We start from the raw sequence: 24,966 nt of genomic DNA on the forward strand, positions 1-24,966 counted from the left end.
TTACGATGACGTTTAATAATATTTATACATGTGTTTACTAATTGCGGTAATAGGTGTATGGAGTGACCGGCTCTGAACACAAGGATAATAAATAATCGAATAATGTCCACATGAGATCCCGGCTACTTAATGGCATGTATTTTTGCCAATTTGATCAAACGAATTAAAATAAACGTAATAGGCATCGATCTATAGAAAGCGTGGAATGCTTAGTGTTTGGCACATATGAGTGCGATAAGATGAATAAAATATAAATAATTTATAAATGTACATTTAGTAATTCATGTTATAATAAATGAGAACTGTAATAATAATAAAATTTAAAAAATTACATATTTTTATTTCGAATACGACAGGCGAAATTTGTTTTAAAAAATATGCGATCCACTCCCTAAAAAGGTGAAATAAAATCCCGCTGTGGAGCGTAGTAAAAATATTCGAGGTATAATAAGCGTGACCGATACGCGTTAACCTGTCTATATTATAATTTTACTGCGGGCACGATGCAGAATCGAGAACTATGTTTGTTTTTAATTTTGTATTTTTTTGCTAAAACCTCGATAGGAGGTGGGGAGGCCCTCGTAGCAATTATTTACGGACTAATAATTTATGCTGAGCCCCGGAAAATAACGATACCATTTTGTTTATGATGTACGAGCAGTATATCCATCGGTTGTTTATGGGTAACCATTTGAATAATGATGAAATAGAGTTGTATGCTCCTAATAAAATACACATAGGTTTTTCGATATATATACGTATATTAAATTTTCTGTATGGTGTATTCAATTTGCTCACAAAAAAAAAATTTTGTCAATATTAAATACATATATATAATACACAATATATTTTAGAAAATTAAAAAATATCATTTCATACACATGCGCGTGTACTACACAACGTTTATTAATATTCTTTTCCTTTTTTTAAAACTCCCGTAACCCCGTAACTTTTATATCATATATATATATATATAAATAAAAGTAGCGGATTTTGATTAGTGGAGGGTGGTGGAAACACACTTTTCTTTTTTCTTTCTTTTTTTTTAGTTTCCTTTTTTTTGTTTAAATATTTTTCAATAATTATTTTACTTTTGTCTTTTATGGAAGTTTTAAATTGTTTAACAAAAGTACGAATAAATATATTATCCTCATTTTATTTATCTTATTTAAATTGCGCTTTATAACTAAAAATACCATAGACGTGCGCACGAGCCGAGGCTCAATCGGAATATTTTTCAGGGGCATAATAAAATTTTAAATTTGTGTCGATATATATTTAATTATAACAATATGTTTGAGGAGTTCCTGAAAATTGTATTTCATAACAGTGAAATAAAATAATAAATATTTGTGTAACACTACATCAATTTCATTGATTTATTCCTCTAACAAAAATATTGTGCACAAAATATTATGTACTATGACTGTGGACATTAATAGTTCATTATTCATTATTCTGTACCGAGCAAAATTCATTTGACAGTTCACATAATATAATAATACCGTTTTTTGTCTTTAACGCATATAGAACTGTAAAGTGCTTTTTTTTTTTTTTTGATACTATTATGCATTTGTTTCAGCAACATTTATTGTATTTTTTTTTTTTTTTAATTATTGTAGTAAAAGAAAAAAAAACACATGCCAACTCTCCCCGTATTTTCAATTTACGAGTATTCAGTGAAATTCAATGAACGATTAATGTGATATTGTCTAATAAAAGTATACACATTTTCACATTAATCGTTTACACATTTATGAGTAGTTTTTTAGATATAGGAAAATGTTGTATGAAAAACCGTACGTAAAGACGAATAAAAAAAAATGATTGAACATTCGATTGAATCGACAACGATCAAACGTAATAGCGCATCAATAAATAAAGACTATGCCTACGCTATAGAATCAACATCGCGAACAATATAATTCTTATAAAATCGGTAACAACACCGTGGTGGAACCATGTGAACGAAATCCGTGACGGACACACCACAGCCATATTATAACGGAACAAAGGTGTTTCGCACGCAGTATACAAACCGAAATGCGTTCCAATGAATTATATATTTGTGTAGATCTGCGTCGACTTCAAACTCAATTCAACGTTTTATACATCATCCGTTTGACCGAACTGAAAACAAATTGAATCGACCAATACACGGAACGTTTATGAAGATTTTAAAGGCAAACGGACACGGTTGACCCACACACGCTAACATCCCAGTGTATTTTTATCAGAACCAGCACTATAATATGCATCTTGTGTACGTCTCAATCCGCTGGTGGATTTTTTCTAGCGGCCTATAACATACGTTTAACTCGATTTGTTTTTACCGGTCGTATCGTCATAAATGTATGAGATGTTCGCGATAAATGCTCGCAGTTACGAAAATACCGTTGGACATAAATAATAACAGCGACGGGTAAAGTTGAATAGCAATTTTTCGTACTCTTGGATTACAAAAAAAAAAAAAAAAAAAATGCAACAATCGAACTGCACTTGAAACCAGATAAAATGCTCGAAAAAATAATCTCATTTTCATGAACAACCGTTTTTTACAAAACATAAAGTTACATAGTGAAATATAACGTAATAATAATACCTTTTTTTACATAATAGGCACCTTTTTTGTTATGCTCACAATTTTGTCGAAAATAAAATAAAACATTTTCTAATAGATCCTGATTCAAATGATGCGTGATTAAAAGTACAATATCATTAGATTTTCGATAAATGTATAAACATCACATTTTCCGACCCGAATGCAGACCGTTTCGATCTGGGAAATTTAACTATTCCTATAGCGATCCATTGGACTACAACTACAGTATAGCTGCACGTGCGTGTGCACAACGATGATGGGTCAACGAACTATATTGTAACAATGGAATTCGATTAATTTAAGCCTTATTATTAGACGCATTAATTTCAACGATACGTTACATAAATTAAACGTTTAAAAAAATAATAATAACAGTTTACTGTTATGATACAAGTATAATACACAAACTCGAATGTTTTTTTATAAAAATCGATCAATACATAATATGTAATTACGTCTTCGTATTATAATATTATGTACGCTTGGTTTAGATTTTGTTTTATTTACGTTTTTATTCGATATGTTTTCGAACGGTGGATTACAACAGTGTTACACTTATAAAATAATCTCCCCATTCGAAAATATATTGTATCATGTATCAAGAGATAATGGTGACCTGAGGTCGCGATTACCCTATTATCCGGATACTATGCGCACTTGCTGATGTCCATAAATTAATACGAAAACGTTTCGACTCGAAATAATAACTATTATATATAATATCATAATAAACTGGTGGTCGTTCTAAATGCACAGCAATGACTAATAATTTAACTAATTCAATAATATATTATAGGTACTACTCGCATCATGTATTATTATAGTATTAATAAATTAATTTTCGAAACTTATTTCATTCTTAATCATAATATAACATTGATTTGGATTCCTATAAATGAGTTTTATCACTTACTACTGTTATACGAATATATTATTCCGTGCGTAAAATAATTCAAATGAAAATGCGTGACTATATTTTATGCCAGTCAAATTGACTGTAGGTACGTACTTATTCAAAGCCCAAAAATAAAATATGTAATATTTGTATTTTCATAAAAAAAAAAAAAAAATGCAGTTAACTGGAATTTTCAAAAAGCTATTGGAATATCAAAAATTCGTCAAACATATAACGTGATAATTATTATCATCATAAATTGTTCTAATAATTGTACATTAAAATTGAAGTTTAATCGAACTATATCGAGTGATTTTTTAAGTATAAGAGTATTTTCAAACTTTGATTTGTGGAAAATATATGTATACAATAAGACTATATTTTCCAATACACAGAACTGTTTGAAAAAGTACCCTGTAACCATATAATCTTTTGTTTTTCAAATAGAAACGCAATAATTTTTTACGCGAAAAATTCCGTTTATTTTTCTGGAGTTCTTGATATAAGTATATAATATGATCAAAATTTAAATTCGAAATGGAACGTGATCTATGAGATAATATTTATTAACTTTTCCTGAAAATATTATCAATAAAAGCGAAGGCAGTTGGAGATGTGATGTGATATATGATACTTGATATAAACGATAAGATGTAGAAGAAGGATTAACTTTTTCAGAGTTAATTAAATAACGGTTAGTTTCGGTTACATCAAATCCAGCTGGTGTATACGTGTTTCAATAATTGCAGCTGTATAGAATAAGAGAACCATTATCATTGCTAAAAAGAAAAAGAAGATCATAAGTCTGATTAAGCCATTTGTATTATATGCATGGATATAATTTCTTTTAAGTCTTATTTAATCTTGTATAAATACCGTAAATCCTTTAACTATCCATTAAATGATATAAAAATAATTGAAATATCAGCCGGATGTTCAAATAAGACATCTCGTAGGTATAATATATACGCATATAGTCACTTTGTTAAATTAATAAGTTAAAATGTATGTTTTGATCCAACGCTTAAAAGAGAAAAATGCATCTACATAATTACAGAAGAGTATTATAAAGTGGAAGTACAATTTTTTTTTTTTTTTTTTATAGATGAATTACAAAGTAAAATGCTTATTTATTGTTCAAATGTACTACTGTGCTATGATAAAAATATTACCAAACATTATTAAATAATCATAGTATAGTATGTATAAAATAATAATGTACACTGAATTGACGAATAAACTAACGAAAATATAATGAAATATAAATAATTACATCCTAGTATAAAAAACAAAAATAAGTCATGTAAACCACTGTTGTTACGTTGATATAATTGTAGGTATATAGATGCGTATGATAGGTAAAAACGTTTAGGCCCTATTTGCGAGTAATATTTTAGCGTTCGAAGTCGGGCTATTGAGATCCCGAATGCAATAACGCTAATGCATCCGAGTAACAAATTTTTTTTTTTATTTCTCTATTCAAATAATTACATTAACGTTGGAGAATATGCGTGCGAGATAATTAAAAGAGACGTCTCTTGCGTCTCTGCGGTTGTACAATAATACCATAAAAGTCACGGTAACCCCTCCCCCAACCCTCGAACCAGTACAGCAACCATTTCCAATAATAATAACAATAACGTTATATAATAGTAGGTACCGTTGTTGAATCACGTTTTTATATTTTCTTCCGAAAGGTTTCTTCTCGTGACAGTACGCTAATCAGGTGGGCGCACAAAAAAATATTTTTGGAAAGGTTTTAAGGGTTTTCAAGGGCTACGCAATAATAACAATATACAAATAACAAATAACGAATAACAGCGAAAAATTAGATTTAGTTACTTTTACCTTTCGACCGATTGTTCAGTATAATAATAATGTACAGGTACACGTTTTCTTACAGCTCCGGTGATGGCGGAAGTGGGATACGAGGTGAACCCCTAAAATCCCTATTTGAATACGCGCATACTGTTTATATATATATATATGTATATAACACGATTGTACTGCACAGTGGTCCCGCGGATAACGGAACTTTCTACACTCAAATAGTAAACATTAAATGAGTTAAATAAATCTTTTGTTCGCCGTGTTGTCAGTCGAACTGCAAAACATGAACCGAAACCGTTGGTGAAGATAGACCGTGGGGAAAAAAAGAGCATCCGCCACGCCCTTGGGAATGTTACGACTTTTGCGCATCGGCCGCGCGCGCGTGAAACAATAGTATTATGTTATCGATATTTAATAATTTTTTCGATAATTGTTATATCGACTGGTTCGCGCGCGCGAACGGACCACGGAAAACTGCGACCGGAATTTGGAGTCGGACGATGGGGGTGGTTGACGACCACGACGATGATAACGTTTTGGTACGTAATAATTTATTCGGTCGTTTATTCCAGTTTGTCGACCATAATGGAAATGACGTTTTCGGGAGAAGATCCGCATGATGATGATGTCCGCTGACCCTCACGGAGAAACGCTCCGGGTCGTATCGGTATGGCGAGATCGTACACACGTGATAATTACCATTGCGAAACAAGCGGCAGTATCTACGTGTGTACGCGATTCCTTCCGAAACATAATGCAAATGAACTGAACTTTATTCCGAACTTTCATCTCCTAATTGTTTAACCGAATTAACGTAACTTTTTTTTTTTTTTTTTGGTAACATTTGGAGCAATTATTTTTGTTATTATTATTATTTTATTTTCTATTGTAGGAGAAATATTTGTCGTTAAGCGAAGAAATCACTTTTGAATGATGCGTACGCTAATCCCGTTTGGACTAAATTTACTTAAAAAAAAAAAATCAAGTTATAGCTCTCGATTTCCAAGTCTGTCCTGTATGGTGTTTTGAAAATATTTTAGGCGGCACGTTTCAAAATTAATGTATCATTATCAGAATATATTGATTTTATAAAATGTTTTTTTTTTCTGGTTAAAATATAACTATTTGTATAAGAAAAAAAAATATTTTAACTAATTTTTTTGTAGTGTATGAACACATGTATGTACACAGCATATTACAATATTTTATCGACATCAATAATAATGCATCGCTATGGGTTCGCGTTTGTACCGCAGAATCAAATTAAAATTATTTATTTACATAATAATCAATTTCGAACACGACTGCGCCTTACTTGATTCATGTAGTAAACCCGTCAGATTGTGGGAATTCGATTTCTTAATAATCATATCTCTTATAAATTCAATGTTTTGAATCGCAAGCGTAAATCAATGTTTAGAACATACACAATTTTTGTTAGTTTTATTTTGTTCTTTTTACTGCACCTTACTGTATTGCAATTATATTTCTTGTATTATAATAATAATTAGTAAAAAGAGTATTTTTAATAATTGTATAATTATTTGTATTCGTGTTCAATTAGTGTCCTATTTTTCTAATCTATCTACCTACGAATATAGTATATATATTTTTATATATACAGTTCATAAACTTTATGCAATAGTTTCTCTCTCAGTGTTGCACATTTAGGATTTTGGTCATTGCTAAGTAGGTATATTTAATGTTTGAAACGGTTTAAAAAACAATTGCTATTTATGAAATATACTTGTAGAGTAAACAGAACGAACAATATTCTATATTAAGGTCAGATTTCAGAACGGAAACATTATTCATACGTATTATTAACAGTAACATATTATTAAACTCTTCTATTGATATTGATAGTGCATATTTGCCCACGTTTAACTATTGATTAATGGGTATCTGATATCATTATGGCTTTATATAGCCGTACAATCTTTAGCATAATAATTATTGACTGTAGGTGTTGAAGATAAAAGTCTAACATTAATTTCCATTATTTTTTCTCTTTAAAATTTATACTCAAAACGTGTTAAACCAACGTATTGAATTTTTTATCATATTCTGGTCTAAGTGGAAATGACAATCATATACCTAATAATATTCATAGAAAACTTCCGAGTGCCTATTATTACTAGTTCAAAATCAAAATTCATTGTACTCAATGCGAATGTTCAACACACTTCGTGAGTTTAAGGAGTCACTCGACATACCTACTAAGTAAATAATAATATTTGATGAACAATTATTAATGGTATGTTTATAAAAGCGATATAAAATGTAACTTCTTTTTCCAGCATTGTTTATTGTGTATAATAATATTGATAAAATGATCGCGTTTTAATAATATAAACTATAACTTATATAAATAAAATAAACATAAACTTTTGCTTGCGCTAGACTCAGAATAACGATAAGCAAGCTGTAATCCGATTGTTACGATCAATATTTTTACATGCGCTACTAAATACAACTAATAGAACTTAATGTTTTCGCGACCCCAGTAATCCTGACCAAATCGCGTCAAACGCCATTGATAACATTAAGTGTTCCGTATTATACCATAACGGTGTTAGCGCGATGAAATATTATAGTACGAGTTGCGTGCATCCGAGCGTGGCATAAATATCGTAATCATATAATTTATATTAAATGTATACATGATTGCCGTATAGCAATTTGAAATATGTAGATATACTTACCCACAAATAAGGGTTAAACTGTGCGTAAATATTAATTTATCAAAAGAGATGTATCCTCAGACACGTCTGACCGCTGCTGCCAGAGAGGTGGTTGAGATTTCTATATTTCTGTGCGTGTGTGTGTGTGTATGTGTGTGTGAGAGAGTTTTTATGTATTAGAGCTTTTTGCTGCAATTCATATAATTTATTTGGCAACAGAACTCGCCAAGCATTCACCATACCGCGGTTGGCGCGCATCGATATCGTTTTTCAAAGCCATTAATCCTGCAGTTAACCTCCAATATCGAAACGTACACACAAATACACACACAACGGTATACATAAACTACGAAGATGCCGCAATGAGAATACAGAATCAAAAATCTTGCTTCACGGCGGAGACTGTGGCTGCCGACAGCTTTAATCCTCTCCGAATGTTTGAGGTTGACGAGATTCGATGTACTTTCACTGGGTGAGCTTTTAAACTTTGAGAATAATCTCGCATTGAACGATAAATATACCTATAATTACTAACAACAATTTCAAAAATATTATGAAATGTTAAAATATGGGGGTCACATGGTTATAAATCTTAGTAATACTAGAAATGTATTTCGTTTTTCGAAAAAATGTTGAGTGTGTAGTACGAAATTAAAAAGTGCGTTGTGGTTCTATTCTCCATACTATGGTAGAGTTTGTTTTTAATTTTACATTTTTTTATTCAATTATTTTACATATTTTTAAAATTCCAAGATGTACTATCAACAGAAACTATACAATACCAACTATTTTAACTGTGCTACTGTTAATGTTTGAAAGGGGTAGTATGGCAAAATCCTTAAGTGTGCAGTACAAAAAGTATATATTTTAGCCTATGACTCTCTGTGTACACGTGCAAGCTGCAAATATATATCTATACTTATAGTATGTGTAAACGGAGACGGGCAGCCGTTATGCATTACCTAGACGTCTACGACCGGATAGTTTAAGTAAAATATAGATCAGAGAACATTATATAAAATACAACACGCGCGATCCACTTCATACATATTACATACATATATTATACATATATAATCATAAAAAGATTCAAAGATTTGTATGGGTGTGTTTGTGTGTGTGTGTGTGTGTGTGTGTGTGTGTGTGTGTGTGTGTGTGTAAATAATATTTTATCGGTATATTTATATATTATATATATGACCACTTTTCATCCATCACTCCGTCCGGTGAACGTTTTGACAATCGTGAAAATTGTTTTGTCCTCAAATATTATATCATGATGTGTGCACAGTACGCAGTGAATAAATCGGACCGATTGAATAAGTAAAAAAAGCAAATATTATGATGTACGCCAAAAGTATAAAAATAATTTAACAAAAAGAAAAAACGTTTCCTTTGAGATAATATAGGGTAAAGGATATTTTAATCTTTAATTTTTGCGCATACCTATAAAAGTATATTTATATATGTAGATTGTTTCTGTATCGATTGAGGTAACTAGTATAATTTAACACACTGCAGAGGCCCAATGAAAATTTTGCATTAAATAGTTATAGTTAACATGAATAATTTTCGAAAGATGTTTGGATAAAATCCAGGTTTTGAAAAAAAATATATTTCTAAAAATCTTCATTAGTCTACCCCAGCGAGTACACTTATACTAGTTACCTCGATCATTTCAGCCACGCCTTAACTCCATATGTGGTGCTTTAGATTTTTATGATTAATCCATTATTTTTATTATTATTACGATAGTAAAGTTATTATAGTAATAACTAATACCAATGTTCTAAGAACTCAAAGATTATTTTCTCAGTTTAATTAGAAATTAAATATTCAAATCTCAAGAAAATAAGTACATATTGTTTTTTTTTTCAGACGTACAGGATACGATACATGGTGAATACCCGTTTATACATTATATAGATTACATAAGTAGGTACATTATATGGTGGCTTTCTAAAAGAAAATATGAATTTTTAAATATTTTAATGATCAATGTACACATATGAACCACCCTCAAATATAACCTTGTTAAAAAGGATATATACCAAAAAGGGCTCTAATAATTTTGCTTACAAAACACGTCCTTGTGTTTTTGTAGTTATTTCGAGTATAACGCAAAATAAATTTAAAAAAAAATTGTTCGATTTTATACAGCCTACGTTTGAACGTAATAATAAATTAATGGGAGTGTTAAAAATTAAAATACACAAAGTTTAATTAGGTGTAGGTATGTTTACATACGGATTCGACCGAATGGTGTTCATCCGGGCTTATTTAAAATAGGTTGTTCTGTAAATTACAAATGTGTAGAATGTATAATATATTTATTTACACTAACGTACTGTTGTATGTTTAAGTACGTAAACACAACAACGCTCTATGCACATACATACATATACCTATTTATATTCTATTTTATTTCGCATGAATGAATACTGGGCTCCGATGAGCTCTACTGGGCTCCGTTTGCACTTATAGATTGAATAATATATAATGGTGGACTCGTAGTAGCGCGCCAGTGTGTGCATATCTGGATGTAAAATAATTTGTTTTAACTCGAAGAACGGATGAATTTTGAAACGTCAAGCATTAAATCTATTAAATAGTTTCAGACCACCTGAAATATTTTATGTACGTTCTCAGGTGGCAGATGTGTTACCGATTTAAAAAAAATAATTTTAAGGCTTATATTATAAGAAAATACATTTTGATTTCGACTGAAATTATTTGTTTGCCTCTAAAAATTTTTAAATTCGATTTTTATTTAGTAAGAATTTGAAATTCCAATTAAAATGTCTCCTAATGTTATAAAATAGACTAAATTAATCATAAGACTTCACTTTGCCAACAATTAAAGTCACAGTTTAAAATTATAAAATCTCGCTTTTGCTCGTTTTCCTCTTAGGTTAAATTTTATATAATACTCTCCGATTAATTAAATATGTATACATACTTATTCACACGTTCATTATCTTATGAACATATCGCGTGCGCTCAACTCGTAAGTTTAAAACATTGTTAACGAAAACGTTCAGTCATGTTTCACGGGTGCAGGTCATAATATATTCTTATCATTGAATTCGACAATAAGTCAATTAACTCAAATGTATAGTAAACTAAAGCCCGAGCACAATATGTATAGACTGGTACAAATGGCAAATGCACTATGTGTGTACAACAGACGAATATATAAAATAATACAGTGTAACTCGTAACAATAACGCAATAATAATCCAAAGTGTGACGAAGCGTCAATAACAAATGATTTTTAGTAAACATTTTCATAATTTTTCTTCGTCACAAACATATTTATTATGTTAATTATAACTTATATACTTGTTTATGATACACGAAGTGTTGTAGGTAAATTATTTTTTTAAAACCCGTGATTACCCATCTCTATTATAGTGTGACCACTAAGTAACGTCTTATGCCATCCATTTACGTACCGTGGCATATGCAATCGTATAAAATACTAAAAGGTAAGCGAGTTAATAAAAAAAAAAAAGTTAAAAAAATGGTGTTAAATCATCTCAAGAACGTTAAGTTATAAGTTGATAGTTAATACTATGTTTATTAAATATTAAAAATTGGTGTTCATAGTCTCAAAGTAATAATTTAAATTTGTCAAAAAAAGAAATTCGTTTATTTTTTAATTTACACCTTGGCCACAAAACTAAATTATGCTTTTTTTTAATATTTAATCCATAACCAATTATTTTGTTTAAACATCCATCATAGTAATGTATGTATCATGTGTGTATTGCAGTATTAACGAGCAATAGTATTTATTGTAGGTAAATAACTAGGTACTCCACGGCGATGATATATAAATAATGATAACCAGTGGTGTATATAGGGGAGGGCTTGGTGGGATAAAGCCCCCCCACCCCCGAAATGTTTTAAAAATCGTAAAAATTATTTTAAACGTATGTTATATTTTAATGGTGCTTTATGCTTATTTAGAATTTGCATCCAACGTCAAATCGTTTTGGAACATTTTGTAAATGAAATGTAGATAAGTACCTACTGGGTCGTGTTAGTAATTCTTAGATAACAGTGGTAATTTAACTAATTTAACTCTGTTCATAGTAACCCCTCTCGAAAATATTTTCTGTATATGTCACTGATGATAACGAATTCCCTAAATCCCTAAATTTTTGATTTCAATTGAAATGGAGTACACTTATTCTAATGTATTTTTTTTATTGCAACATTATAGAAGCTTCTTTTACTTTACATTTGGGGGATAAGAGTTTAAACTCTTCCTTTTTTTAGTTGAAAATCAAACCCGGATGATACATACCATCATCCGAGTTTACATTAATTATACATTGTCCACAATGTTACATGAGCTTACATACATCACATATTACACACAATGTTCTTTTAAGAAAATGTAGTTTTTCGATGTTTTTGAATAATATCACGAAAAATAGCAATAAAAAAAATGTATATAACTATCATTGCATTAAGTTCAGTCCATTATAAATATACCCTACAACTTTGTTGATCTTTTAATAAACAATGATATATTTTTTAGATTGAATACATAAAAAGCTAATTTAATTTATTGAAAATTTTATTAAAATAAGCCATTACTTTTATAATCTGTAAACTATAAGTATACACTATCGGATAGGTTAGTTTTTATTCTCAGTAAATATATATTAAAATGTAAGTAGGTACATTTAATATTAATATACTATTGTTATATCTTAAATATAATATTACAGTAATTTCAGAACACGCATAAACTAAACATTATATAATAATAATTTATACGGGAATAATGAATGGAGAAAAAGCAATCTTTTCTATAGCAATATTTTTATATGCTACGTCGAGTATAAATAATGATTTTAAACGATTTTTGAAAAATAAATTGTACTACTACAAAAAACATTATTACATAATTTCTATTTCTGCAAGTTATACATACATCGCAGACATTGTATATAATGTACATAATATATGCTTATTTACCCGTATATTTTACATTATGTAAATTTAGCCGTTATCGGACATAGTACCTTGTTCATCTTTAACCACACTACACAATGGTATAGTTTCCAAGACAAAAACGTAATTTTTTGATTTTAGATTTTGATTTAGGTTTACTAAATCTTGTAAATGGACGAATGGAGAGATAAAATTAAAAAAAAACACATATCACGGTAAGACCAGAATACTTTTCAAAACTTTCCATTTTCCGATAACTTTAACAGTTTAAATCCGTCGCACTATTGAATCATGACTGTCCACTGAAGCTACTGATTGGCTGGTACACATATAGTTATTGGCTATTTACATTTTAAACACGTGGCTCGCGTATGTTACTTTCAATGTATAAATACATATGTCTAGATCAGCGACTGTGAACTGTCGGCACGCAACACAAGAGCGGATCTATAGTTGGAGAACTGTGGGTCAGGCTATTTTAAGAGGCCACTTGTTAGACCTGAAACTGGATTGTTATAGTATATATTGTAACAAAAAAAAAAAAAAATAAAATATGATCATAGAATATGTGTTTTTAAGTTTATTTATGATCATCATTGGAATCATTAAAATTTATTTTAGTTTATGGAGGATTCCGGCAAAAAGATGTTTAACTGTAATGTAGAATTAAACCAGTTGCGTCGATTGGAGGGTGGCAACTGGGCCATCTTCTCCAGTTTTGTATTGACTTCAACCTATAGTCAGCACCAGTGATGCCCAGCTCTTAAAAAAAGTACTATTGTCAAATTTATTTTCAGAAGGTTCCACCCACCAAAAATGTCACTTGTCAGTATAATGATAAATAAATAATAGGTTATAATTGTTACATTGTAAAACTAATCTGTTGTTAAAAACGTGAACGTTATTATTACACTATTATAATATTACTTCATGACACTATCTATAAATAACGTATACGTTATACGAGCAGTCCCTCAATGTCCTAATGAATATTGGGGCTAGACCCCTAGGACCGCCCGCCCCATTTAAGCTATTGTTTTAACAACACTTGTTGGGGGGGGGGGGGGTTTGGCACTATTGGTCGACACACTTAAATGTATAAGAAGTCTTCAACAGATATTAAATATGGGTCATCTGACCTCCTATTACTTATTGTATTAGTTATGTCCAATGTAGGTACTCTTTAAAAATCTGACCTTCTGAACCCACCCCTCCTAAATTCACCTCTTAAGTCGGATACGCTACGGTAGCACCTCAACGGGAAAACATTCTACACCTTACCGGTGTGCTGACGTCTGACGGCAACGACTTTATATCGGTGAGATAATTTTTTTGACGCGAATACTGTACTCAGGGAATATTAACGCGACGGCCATGCTGCTGATACGCGTTATCAGACGACCGCATCTGCGTGATAGTAGACCGGATTAAGACGATAAAGATAATCGCAACCCGGTGTGATAACATTAGCAAAGTCTTCTAAATTAATGATTTTCCGAATGTTTTTTTTAATTGTTTTTTAATTTTTTATTCTTACACTTTTTTTTTTCCGTTCGGCCCACCCATATTCTTAACCGAGATTCCGCGGTGTAAAATGAGTCGTGATGTCGCATTCGCAGCACAGGTCGAACATTGTCGGACAACGACACGAGTGTCCACCACTGGGACGCTCAACATTTCGGTCAGTCGAATTGTTTGCCACAATTACTTAATTACTTTTATGTCCCTACACGACGTACGGACAAATCAATTGCGCGCCGCCTTGAACGCCTTGACGTGTGATACAATCCATTAACGGTTTTAACTTTGACTTTCACAGATGACCAAGCCCGACGCACGGTGATCTACGCACAGTAGCAATTGTATATCATGGAAGACTGGATGGCAGCATTAAAGGTTACAGCCAGTAGAGATCTTTTAAATCAGGTAAGTGCTTACTGGATCTAAGCTTTGTTTCAATGGTTCTAAAAACTTAAATTTCAGTGATCGTTAAGGTGCCGATCTGATAAAATATACTTGTGAAATAATTTTTGTATGGTTTGATAAAGTAGTTTTCTCTAATGATAAATTTTCATTTTACATATCTTATGAACAATAATGTAAAACAATGATTCGTCTTATAAAAATTAACAAATATTAAAAGACTGAAGACTACTTATTTCGATTAAAATTTATCCATATTTCAACACTTATGACACATTTTCAATTATATTATATTTTATGAATAAATTTATTTTATTTTATGTATAATATAATTTGATAATTAAAAATATTTTATCTATAATATTGAATATTAATGCTCTTGCCTCTTATGGATAATAATTTATCTATAAAGTTCTGCTTATAAAATTAAAATGTTTTTAATATTTTAATACTGTATTCAGTGGCGTACTTACGGGGAGGGTGTAAGGGGTTTCCACCCCCCCCACAGATTTTTTTTTTTAATGATATTTGATTATTATTTATTAATATTTATATATTATAGTAAAATATTTTGATTTTACTATGATTAGGTATATATTAAAAATTGAATAACAAAATAATTTTCATTAATATGGGACCTAATAACACTATTTTAAATGTAATATTATATATGATCTCGTTTTAAGATATACTACGAAAACTTAAAAACTTACTCTTAAACACCCCCCCCCCCCCCCCCAAAAAAAAAAGAATTGTATCTACGCTACTGACTGTATTCCAATCAATTATCATTAAAAATTGGCTTTGATTTTAGGTATGTATCTAAAATAATTTTAATATAAATGCTTTTTAAGAAAATTGAACTAAAAATAACTAGGTACCCAGTATTAAATTATTGACTATTATTTTATGTTTTGACACTAAAATAAATTTTTATGTCTAGCCAATTGGTGTAGATTTAAATGATTTACTGTCTGGAAACCATTCATGGCATGCAACATCTCATGCTCGTCCAACATATTGCAATATCTGCCGAGAACAGCTATCAGGTAATTTTAATATATTTATATATTATTTTATGTTTGTTATTATTATTATTATTTTTTTTTTTTTATTTGTGAAATATTTAGGTGTAACATCGCATGGATACAGTTGTGAGGTATGCAAATGTAAAGTACATAAAAGATGTGTAGACAAGGCAATCAGCAACTGCAAGTGGACTACATTAGCAAGCGTTGGAAAAGACATAATTGAAGATAACCATGGGGTAATAATTATTATTAATTAGAATACTTAAAATATAGTTATTATTATTTTTTTTTTTTTTTTTTTAGACAAACAATTATAATCGGATTTATAAATAGGACTAAATTATAATTTTCAGTATTATTGAAAGCTGTTTTTTCTTAATACACTAAATTTCACTTAATATAGTAACATTGGATCCATTTACTCACATTAATCATTTACCCATAAAAACCAAAACGAGAAATATAAGCACTTGCATTTTTATTTTAAAAAAAGTATATTTCATGTGACATGCATACCTTAAAGTTTAAATAATAATGCTAAATAAAGTAATAAAATACATAAAATAAATGTCTACCATATGCTTCTTTCAATTTGACATTGTGTCTATTCTCTCACCTACTTAACTAAAAATCAGTGACAATAAACTGTTCGTATAACCATTTTTTTGTATGAACTTTTCAGGTTTGAATTAGCCCAAAAATTCAAAAATCATATTTTTTTTTTCAATAAAAACCATTTACTTAAAGCCTCATAAATTCTGGGATTTTTTCTTTCCTTTTAGATTTTCGACCATATGTTTGACTGGAATTGAAAGTCTGATAAAAAATATTGTGTTTAAGAAATTTTCTAATGATTGACTTTGGAACACATTGTTTGATATTTTTACTTAATGTAAAATGTCATGAATAATAATATCATATTAAATGTCTAAAATCACGGTTTCTTTTCACTTGCAAATTTATTTGAGGAATATGTAGTTTATATTAAATATTATGTAATAAGCCTTTTAATAGTATTTTAAAATACTTTTTAAAAAGTTACGATTTTTTATTTTTTATTATTATTTTTTTTTTTGACGTAATTTACCTGATGATGAATTTTTCATTTGAAACCGATCATTCAATACAGATATCTTAATTAAAGTATTAACTTTAAGCTACGCTTTATTTATATGTATATTAAATATTTATGTTTTAGAATATTTTAATGATACACCAATGGATGGAAGGAAATTTACCTGTGTCTTCTAAGTGTGCAGTCTGTGATAAAACTTGTGGATCTGTTTTAAGGTTTATATTAATTTGTGTTTTATTGAATATTTATTAACTTATCGGGTTTAGAAATACCAATATGGTTTATTTATTAATATTTATTTTAATTTTAGACTCCAAGACTGGAGATGCTTATGGTGTAGAGCTACAGTACATACTGCATGCCGCCCCAAGCATTCTATTAAATGCCCATTGGGATCTAATAGACTAAGTGTGGTGCCACCAACGGCCATACATTCTGTTGGTAAGATATAGTTAGTTTTTAATTAACTAATATTTACTATTAATACACAACTACTAACTTATTTTATATTTTCAGGTAGTGATGATTCTTTAGAAGCAATTCAACCACATGGATGTTCACCATTATTAGTGTTTGTTAATTCTAAGTCAGGTGACAATCAAGGTGTAAAATTTCTCAGGCGATTTAAACAAATTTTAAATCCAGCCCAAGTGTTTGATCTCATTGGTAATGGCCCTGGACCTGGGTAATTAAATTTTGAAATTTTAATTCATAGACATATTACATATTTCTTCTTCTTATTATTATTATTATTTTTAATTTTCAGGTTAAGATTATTTAGGCATTTCAATCCATTTAGAGTATTAGTTTGTAGTGGTGATGGTTCTGTTGGATGGGTACTTTCTGAAATTGACAGACTAAATATGCAGGTAAAATTGATCTATTAACAAATTTTAAATTATTAATGTACTAATTATTATTGTATTTGTATACCAGGTGCAATGTCATGTTGGTGTATTACCATTGGGTACTGGAAATGATTTGGCTAGAGTATTAGGTTGGGGTGCATCTTGTGATGATGATGCTCATTTGCCACAAATACTAGACAAATATGAACGAGCCAGTACAAAAATCCTTGACAGGTTAATAAATACATGATAAAATTATATACTTTTCATCACCTTAATTGCACATTCTAGATGGAGTATAATGGTGTATGAGCGTAGCATTGATATAGGTAGTGGCACTAAACTCACAATGAATTCTGGGGTACAAGAGGGTATTAGTTTAGAATCAGCCATATCCACTTACTACAATTATATTATGTCAAATTTGAATCTTATTTTACAATCCAATGAACACGAAGCAATTGTTAATATGGCTAAGTTAGTACATTTTGTAATATTATGAATCTATTAGTATCTGCTTAAATTTACCATGTATTTTTAGAGTTTTATGTGGTACTGTCAAAGATTTTATTGTATGCATATCAGAAATTAGTAATGGTATTGATGATTCTGATTTTAATGATATGCGACAAGATTTAAAGTATAAATTAGATACGCTTTTACAACTTCTCCAAAAAGAAGAGTTCAAAACTACATATCAACCAAAAAATGTAATTTTTTTAATAATTTATTTAAACTGTTTGTGTACTCAGGATTTTGATTTAATATGATTTTTCATTGACATTTAGGAAACAAATCAAAATAATTTGACTAATAGTAATGAAGAAAATGCTCACATTGATATTAATGAGATAAGTAATAATAATGTAAAATACAATGAAATCTCAGCCATTAAAAAAGTAAGACTTTTAATCTTTTTCTATTTATTCGTATTAATATAAATTTTTAAATTACTTATTTTTAAGGTGTATAAGAAACAATTACTCGAAAGAGCTAATAGTCTTAAAAAATCAGTTACAAAATTAATTGAACATTCTGGCAAGACAACTTGTTCTACAAATATTTTAATTCCACTTCCTGTTTCACAACTGGTATGTAATATTGATTTTGTTAGTCATGACTAGGGTAGAGAAATTGTAAATGTAAAATTGGTAAAGTGTGTATATAAAAATTCATAAAAAAATTTTAAATATGCTTTAAATCACTTTTAAGCGGTAAAAATTATTTTATATGCCTTAATAATATCCATTATAAATATACATGTATATATTTATAAATTAGGTGCTGAAATATAGCTAATATCAGTATATTAAAATAAATAATTTTTTTACATGAAAAATTGATCTTTATGTCAATAAAGATTACGTATACTTAAGAATTATTTTTCTTCCATTTCGTTTTTTTTTATTTTTAATAAATTGTGTTTAACATATTATACATGATCACTGGTTTGAATTTGGTCACTAGTGATTTTTATTTTTGGAATGGATGACTGTCTCAAGAAAAAAAATACCCATCCCCTCAAATTTCAAATCCTTCATAAGAATTATTATGTATTTAAAAAAAATTATATTAAATTCTTAATTAATTATATATTTTTTTCAACCAATTCTCTATAAAATATGAAAAATTTATTTTTAAAAGATGCTTTAAATAACTTATGTATTTTTGATAAAAGTGATCAAAATATTAAAAACAAAAATATATATCTCAACCTAAAAGTACATGATCTGAATTTGTATCTTAATTTACTATAAAATTATAACATGGAATATAGTGACATTGTACTATAATTTATCTGCCCTTACTTTAACTCATTACTTATTCATACTGAATTATTATGAAACTGTTTCAGCCATCACCTAGCATTGACAACAATCTTAACCTTGAACAATTAACTCCCACATCTATTGCTAATCCAATATCTATTTCTCCGATACCTATGCTTAGAAGAAACTCATCAAATTCAACAGAATTAAATGTTGAATCATTACCTGCACCTGTAGAATTTGCTGACTGCCGTCAAGAAATAGTGATGGATGATCAGAATGCAGTGTATGTTAATTTTTGTTATAATCTTAAAATATTTATTGATTTTATTAAATATGTATTACGTTATTAATAGGCTGTCAGAAGAAGATACAAGTACATATCAAACTTCACAATATGATGATTTGAATAGTTATTGCCAAATATATGAAACTGATAAATTAAAAAATGAAAGCAAAGACCAAATTAGTGAACCATTAAAAACATATCCAGCATCTAAAATAAGCGAAGAAGAATTTTTAGGAAATATTTATCATATTGATTCGTCTGAAGCATCTGATGAAATACCAGATAGTTATATATTGTGTGATAATAAATGTCTAGCCTCTTCGTCCCGTTACAGTTTTCGTCAAGCATGCAAAGGCATGTTTTCTCGTCATAACCCTAAATTTAATTTTGGTGTGAATGAATGTATGGAGTCTGACATTGATGCCTCAAATTTAATATCTTCATCACCAGAAGATGAAGTTAGTGAAGACCTTCATAAAGAACTCGGAGTCAAGGATAATAATTTAAAAAAGTGTAGTTTAGCACATTTCATAGAGGGAAATGATATTGCAAGAAAGTCAATTAAATGTCGTCATCTTAATAAAACTTACAGCGATATGGAAGTCGAAACAGAATTAAGACTTAAAAATAATGAAAATGATCAAGAAAAGTGTAATGTTATGATGGGTTTAGCAGTACCTAATGAATCAAATTTGATTCCAAATAAAAATGAAATAAATGTCAGAATTCAAGGTTCTAATGGTAATTTAAGTACAAATGGTGACCATTCATGTCAACTACAAAATTCTAAGCTTGGGAACGATATTGTTTTTGATATTAATGATAATGACGATGAATTAAATAGTTTCAAAGGATTAAAAAGAAGTCAAACAATGGCTGGTCCAGCTGTAGTAATAAATCCACCATCTCCTCAAAATTTCTCACCCAATAAGATTTGTGATATCGAAGAATCACATTTAGACTGTAGAAGAAATAGTTTTGATAGTTGTCGAAGACGTAAGTATAGACATTTAATTTAACTACTGTCCTATTACTTAATTCCTAATTATTATTACTGATTTATTTTGTAGTTTCTGCAGCATCACCTGTCATGTTAAGTGCTTCACCTTTACGATCTTCTCATAAAATTTCTAGTAGTACAGCATTAAATACTCGGAATCATTCTCCTACCCCATGCTCAATACAAAATGATACATCACTTAAACATAACAAGCGTTTACCCATCATCAACCCACTCGTCACTCTGCCTACTTGGCCTAGTAAATATAATTATTTTAAAAAGTAATAATATTACTTATATTCATTCAATAATTACTTTTATTATACTTAAAATAGATGTAACAGAAACGAGTTTAATAAGTCAAGTATTATTAGCAAATGCAGATGCTCTATGTGCTCCAGCTGTGCCTTTGATGGACCCTGATGAAACATTGCTGTAAATTTAAAAATAGTTAAAATTTATAAATACAATAATAATACCATTTTATTTTCAGGGAAGGATTTTTCGAAAAATGTATTATGAATAATTATTTTGGAATTGGCATAGATGCTAAGATATCACTAGATTTTCATCATAAACGTGAAGAACATCCTGAAAAATGTAGATCACGAACACGAAATTACATGTGGTATGGAGTTTTAGGGAGCAAGCAATGGTTGCAAGTAAGTACATATATATATATATATATATATATATATATATATATATATATATATACAAAGAAACATTTTGAATTTAAATAACTTTTGTTTTTACTTTAAGAAAACTTATAAAAATTTGGATCAAAGAGTACAACTGGAATGTGATGGACAAAGAATTCCACTCCCTTCATTGCAAGGAATTGTAATACTTAATATTCCAAGGTAATAGATAAAATTACATTTATTAATATACAAGTATATAAGTTATTAATTTATTTTTTTTTTTATTTTTTTTTTTTATATTTAGTTTTATGGGTGGTACCAATTTTTGGGGTGGTACAAAAGAAGATAGAGTTTACTTAGCTCCAAGTATTGACGATAGGATATTAGAAGTAGTTGCTGTTTTTGGAACTATTCAAATGGCTGCTTCGCGTTTAATAAACCTGCAGCATCATCGAATTGCTCAATGTACCACAGTACAAATAAATATTATGGGTATGTGTATTTTATTTTATATTAATTATTACAAATATATTTAAACTTCAATTTAAGGAGAAGAGGGAGTACCAATACAAGTAGATGGTGAAGCATGGGTACAACCACCTGGAATGATACGTATAATTCACAAGAACAGAATGAAAATGTTATGTAGAAATAAAGCTCTTGAACTGTCTCTGAAGTCTTGGGAAGAAAAACAGAAACAAATCAAACACCAAAATAAACGTACTCATAGCCAGTCATTGTGTAGATATACTCCATTAAGCCAAGAAGAATGGACGATTTTACAAGGCTTTTTGGAAGCTACCACAAATTTAATTGAGTAATTATCTGATTTTCTATTTATAATTGATTATTAAATTTACTAAAAATATATTAATATATTGTCTAGACTCATAAGAGAAATATTATCAAAACAAAAATTAGTCAAAGGAGATGAACTAAAAAAACGAATGGACTCGACTAATAATAATATTAAAAAAATCAGTATTATTGAACATGAAACAAAGGAAGTATGTATTAATAACTTATCAATTATAAAGATTTTTCTGTAGTTAAATATTTATTTTATTTTTAGAAGGAATTACGATCAGTAGCTTCAGATATTGTTTTAAGTACAAAATATTTACATGAAGAAACCTTAATTATGATCAGGAGTGCAGGAAATGTTAGTATAATTATTAGTGTTATAAGTATTGGATATTAATTTACTATACTAATTAATAAATTATTCTCTTTAAGGTTTTTGATGGAGAATTTGTAGTCAAACTTACTTTGGCATTCAGCAGACTAGAAAATGAGTTCAAAAAATGTTTGATATCTTGTAAGGACTCAGATAGTGACAATGAATCATCATCTTCCTATGTTTACTTTCTGAACAATGCTTATGAATCGGTAATATAAACATGAAATGTATAGAAATTGTTATTAATTACTTATTATGTTTTATGTTATATAATATTATGCCAATTTTCATTATGAAAAAATTGCATTTTAGAGTTGCTCTTATTTTATGAAAATGCAATTTATAATAACACACTTTTATTATTGTACAATGTATATTTAACTAATTGTGTTTTTAACTTAGGAAAAATTATGCCGGAAAGGACAATTTTGGCAGAAGTTATGGAAAGCTAATGTGACATCTTCAAAACGGCTTAATCATGATGTATCAAATTGGAGTACTGTGGAGGTAGGAATTTGGCTAGAATCTGTACAATTGGGTGAGTATATCGAAGTATTTGCCAACAATGATATTCGAGGCAAGGAACTGTTGAACTTATCAAGGCGCGACCTCAAAGAAATTGGTATGACCAAAGTAGGGCATTTAAAACGTATACTTATGGCTGTCAAAGAATTAAACACTGTACATGAACATCATTAATAGTTAAAAAGGTGAAATATTAACTTTTAGGGTTTATGTACTCACACTTGTAAATATTTTTTTTATTTTATTTTTTTGTGTTTTTCATGGAATATGTTATTTTGGTACATTTGTACCATGAAAATACATTGTTAGATTATAGTGGATGATTTCTCAAACCACCAGGACTGTTATGAGCTTATCAAAGCTAATATTTAAATTAAATTTAAAAAATTATGAAATCATTAAATTATAAATTGAGAACAAAGATATTTATTTTTATATTTCTAAGCTTGTAGGAAATATAACTATTTCTAATTTTGGTTTTTTATATATTTCAATGTGAACAATGTAAACTAAATATTTTAATTTATTGTTTAAAAATCAGCTATGTAGTTTTAATATTTTAATTTAGTTCAATTTTTTTTTTTTTTATGAATCTCAGTCATTCTTTTTTCAAACACAGATTCAACATTTTTCGTTTGCATAATAATTGCATTGTTTTAACATTATTTATAGATATATAATCTTTACATTCATTTTTAGTATTTTTATAATATCATATTAATAATTTACATCTCTAGGAATGTGCAACCTACAATTTTAAATTTGATCTGTTCTCTTAATAAATGTGATTAGCTTAGATGTAGAACATTATTAGCTATTACGTTTGTGGGTAAATAATACTAAAATTAAAACAGGAAAGCCAAAGACTTATTCTATTTGCTCTATTTAACTTGTCTATTTCCCTATCTTCTAGTAACTAAGTGCCAAACATTTATTACTTTTAAATCTTTCAATTCTAATAATGTTTGTTTATGTTATCCATACATTTTATAATTCTATATTTAAAAATTATTAAGTACATACAATTTATTAATTCAATCAATCTTTTTAGTATAACTAATGAATTAAAAAAAAAATTAAAAAAACACTTAAAAATATATTTAATAAAAATATATTTTTGTTACATACTCATTTTTTAAACTTAACAGTGTATATTCATTTTATTAACGTTTAATTATGAAGTGATTTATATTGTGATACGATCAACCTAAGATAAAAACTAATCACCATTGGGAATAATATAATATATTATAATATAGTATAACGACCATCATTTTTAGACAAATAATCTTTTTATACATTGTGGCTTTTAATACTTTTAATCTGTATGTTTTTCAGTTCATTTTTCACTAATATTGTACCAATGATATTTATTGATCTACCTTGTTTATTAACAAATCATGAATAATAATATACTTAATGCTTTAAAAGTTATAAATTAATTACATAATAATGAAGTATAGAAAATATTTGAAAAAAAATTGATGGTCGGACAAATTAAAATAGATTTGAATTCAATATTATGTACTGATTAGTGATATAATAATTAAAGCCATTGATGTGTTTCAATATTCTATTTTAAACTATTAACTTATCTATATTATATAAGGTGTCGTAACCTACAATTTTGTTAACAAATTTTATTACTATTATTAATATTATTATTATTATTATTATTATTATTATTATTATTATTATTATTA

The 24,966-nt window shown here is 28.7% G+C and overlaps 1 protein-coding gene across 3 annotated transcripts in view; it reads left to right on the forward strand.

Moving 5' to 3' along the window:
- LOC112690546 (diacylglycerol kinase eta-like) overlaps positions 1-24,265 on the forward strand; it is a 34,081-nt gene extending 9,816 nt beyond the window's left edge. For 2 of the 3 annotated variants that reach the window (XM_025564581.1, XM_025564580.1), the window contains exons 2-25: positions 14,799-14,905; positions 15,846-15,951; positions 16,033-16,169; positions 17,132-17,223; positions 17,319-17,449; positions 17,525-17,693; positions 17,775-17,877; positions 17,945-18,090; positions 18,148-18,333; positions 18,398-18,566; positions 18,645-18,755; positions 18,822-18,947; positions 19,712-19,911; positions 19,982-20,910; positions 20,985-21,173; positions 21,250-21,349; positions 21,408-21,576; positions 21,677-21,777; positions 21,863-22,050; positions 22,108-22,375; positions 22,445-22,565; positions 22,631-22,720; positions 22,795-22,947; positions 23,141-23,437. In XM_025564581.1, the coding sequence (XP_025420366.1) occupies positions 14,849-14,905; positions 15,846-15,951; positions 16,033-16,169; positions 17,132-17,223; positions 17,319-17,449; positions 17,525-17,693; positions 17,775-17,877; positions 17,945-18,090; positions 18,148-18,333; positions 18,398-18,566; positions 18,645-18,755; positions 18,822-18,947; positions 19,712-19,911; positions 19,982-20,910; positions 20,985-21,173; positions 21,250-21,349; positions 21,408-21,576; positions 21,677-21,777; positions 21,863-22,050; positions 22,108-22,375; positions 22,445-22,565; positions 22,631-22,720; positions 22,795-22,947; positions 23,141-23,437 (4,338 nt within the window). In that variant the 5' untranslated portion in view covers positions 14,799-14,848. Of the gene's footprint in view, positions 1-14,434; positions 14,661-14,798; positions 14,906-15,845; positions 15,952-16,032; positions 16,170-17,131; positions 17,224-17,318; positions 17,450-17,524; positions 17,694-17,774; positions 17,878-17,944; positions 18,091-18,147; positions 18,334-18,397; positions 18,567-18,644; positions 18,756-18,821; positions 18,948-19,711; positions 19,912-19,981; positions 20,911-20,984; positions 21,174-21,249; positions 21,350-21,407; positions 21,577-21,676; positions 21,778-21,862; positions 22,051-22,107; positions 22,376-22,444; positions 22,566-22,630; positions 22,721-22,794; positions 22,948-23,140 lie in introns of those variants that run through there. The other variant, XM_025564579.1, reaches the window with a different exon arrangement.
- Positions 24,266-24,966: the final 701 nt, after the last annotated feature.

The sequence above is a fragment of the Sipha flava genome, unplaced genomic scaffold (genome assembly GCF_003268045.1).
Source record: "Sipha flava isolate LNK unplaced genomic scaffold, YSA_version1 50_pilon_pilon, whole genome shotgun sequence".
Classification (NCBI taxonomy): Eukaryota; Metazoa; Arthropoda; class Insecta; order Hemiptera; family Aphididae; genus Sipha; species Sipha flava.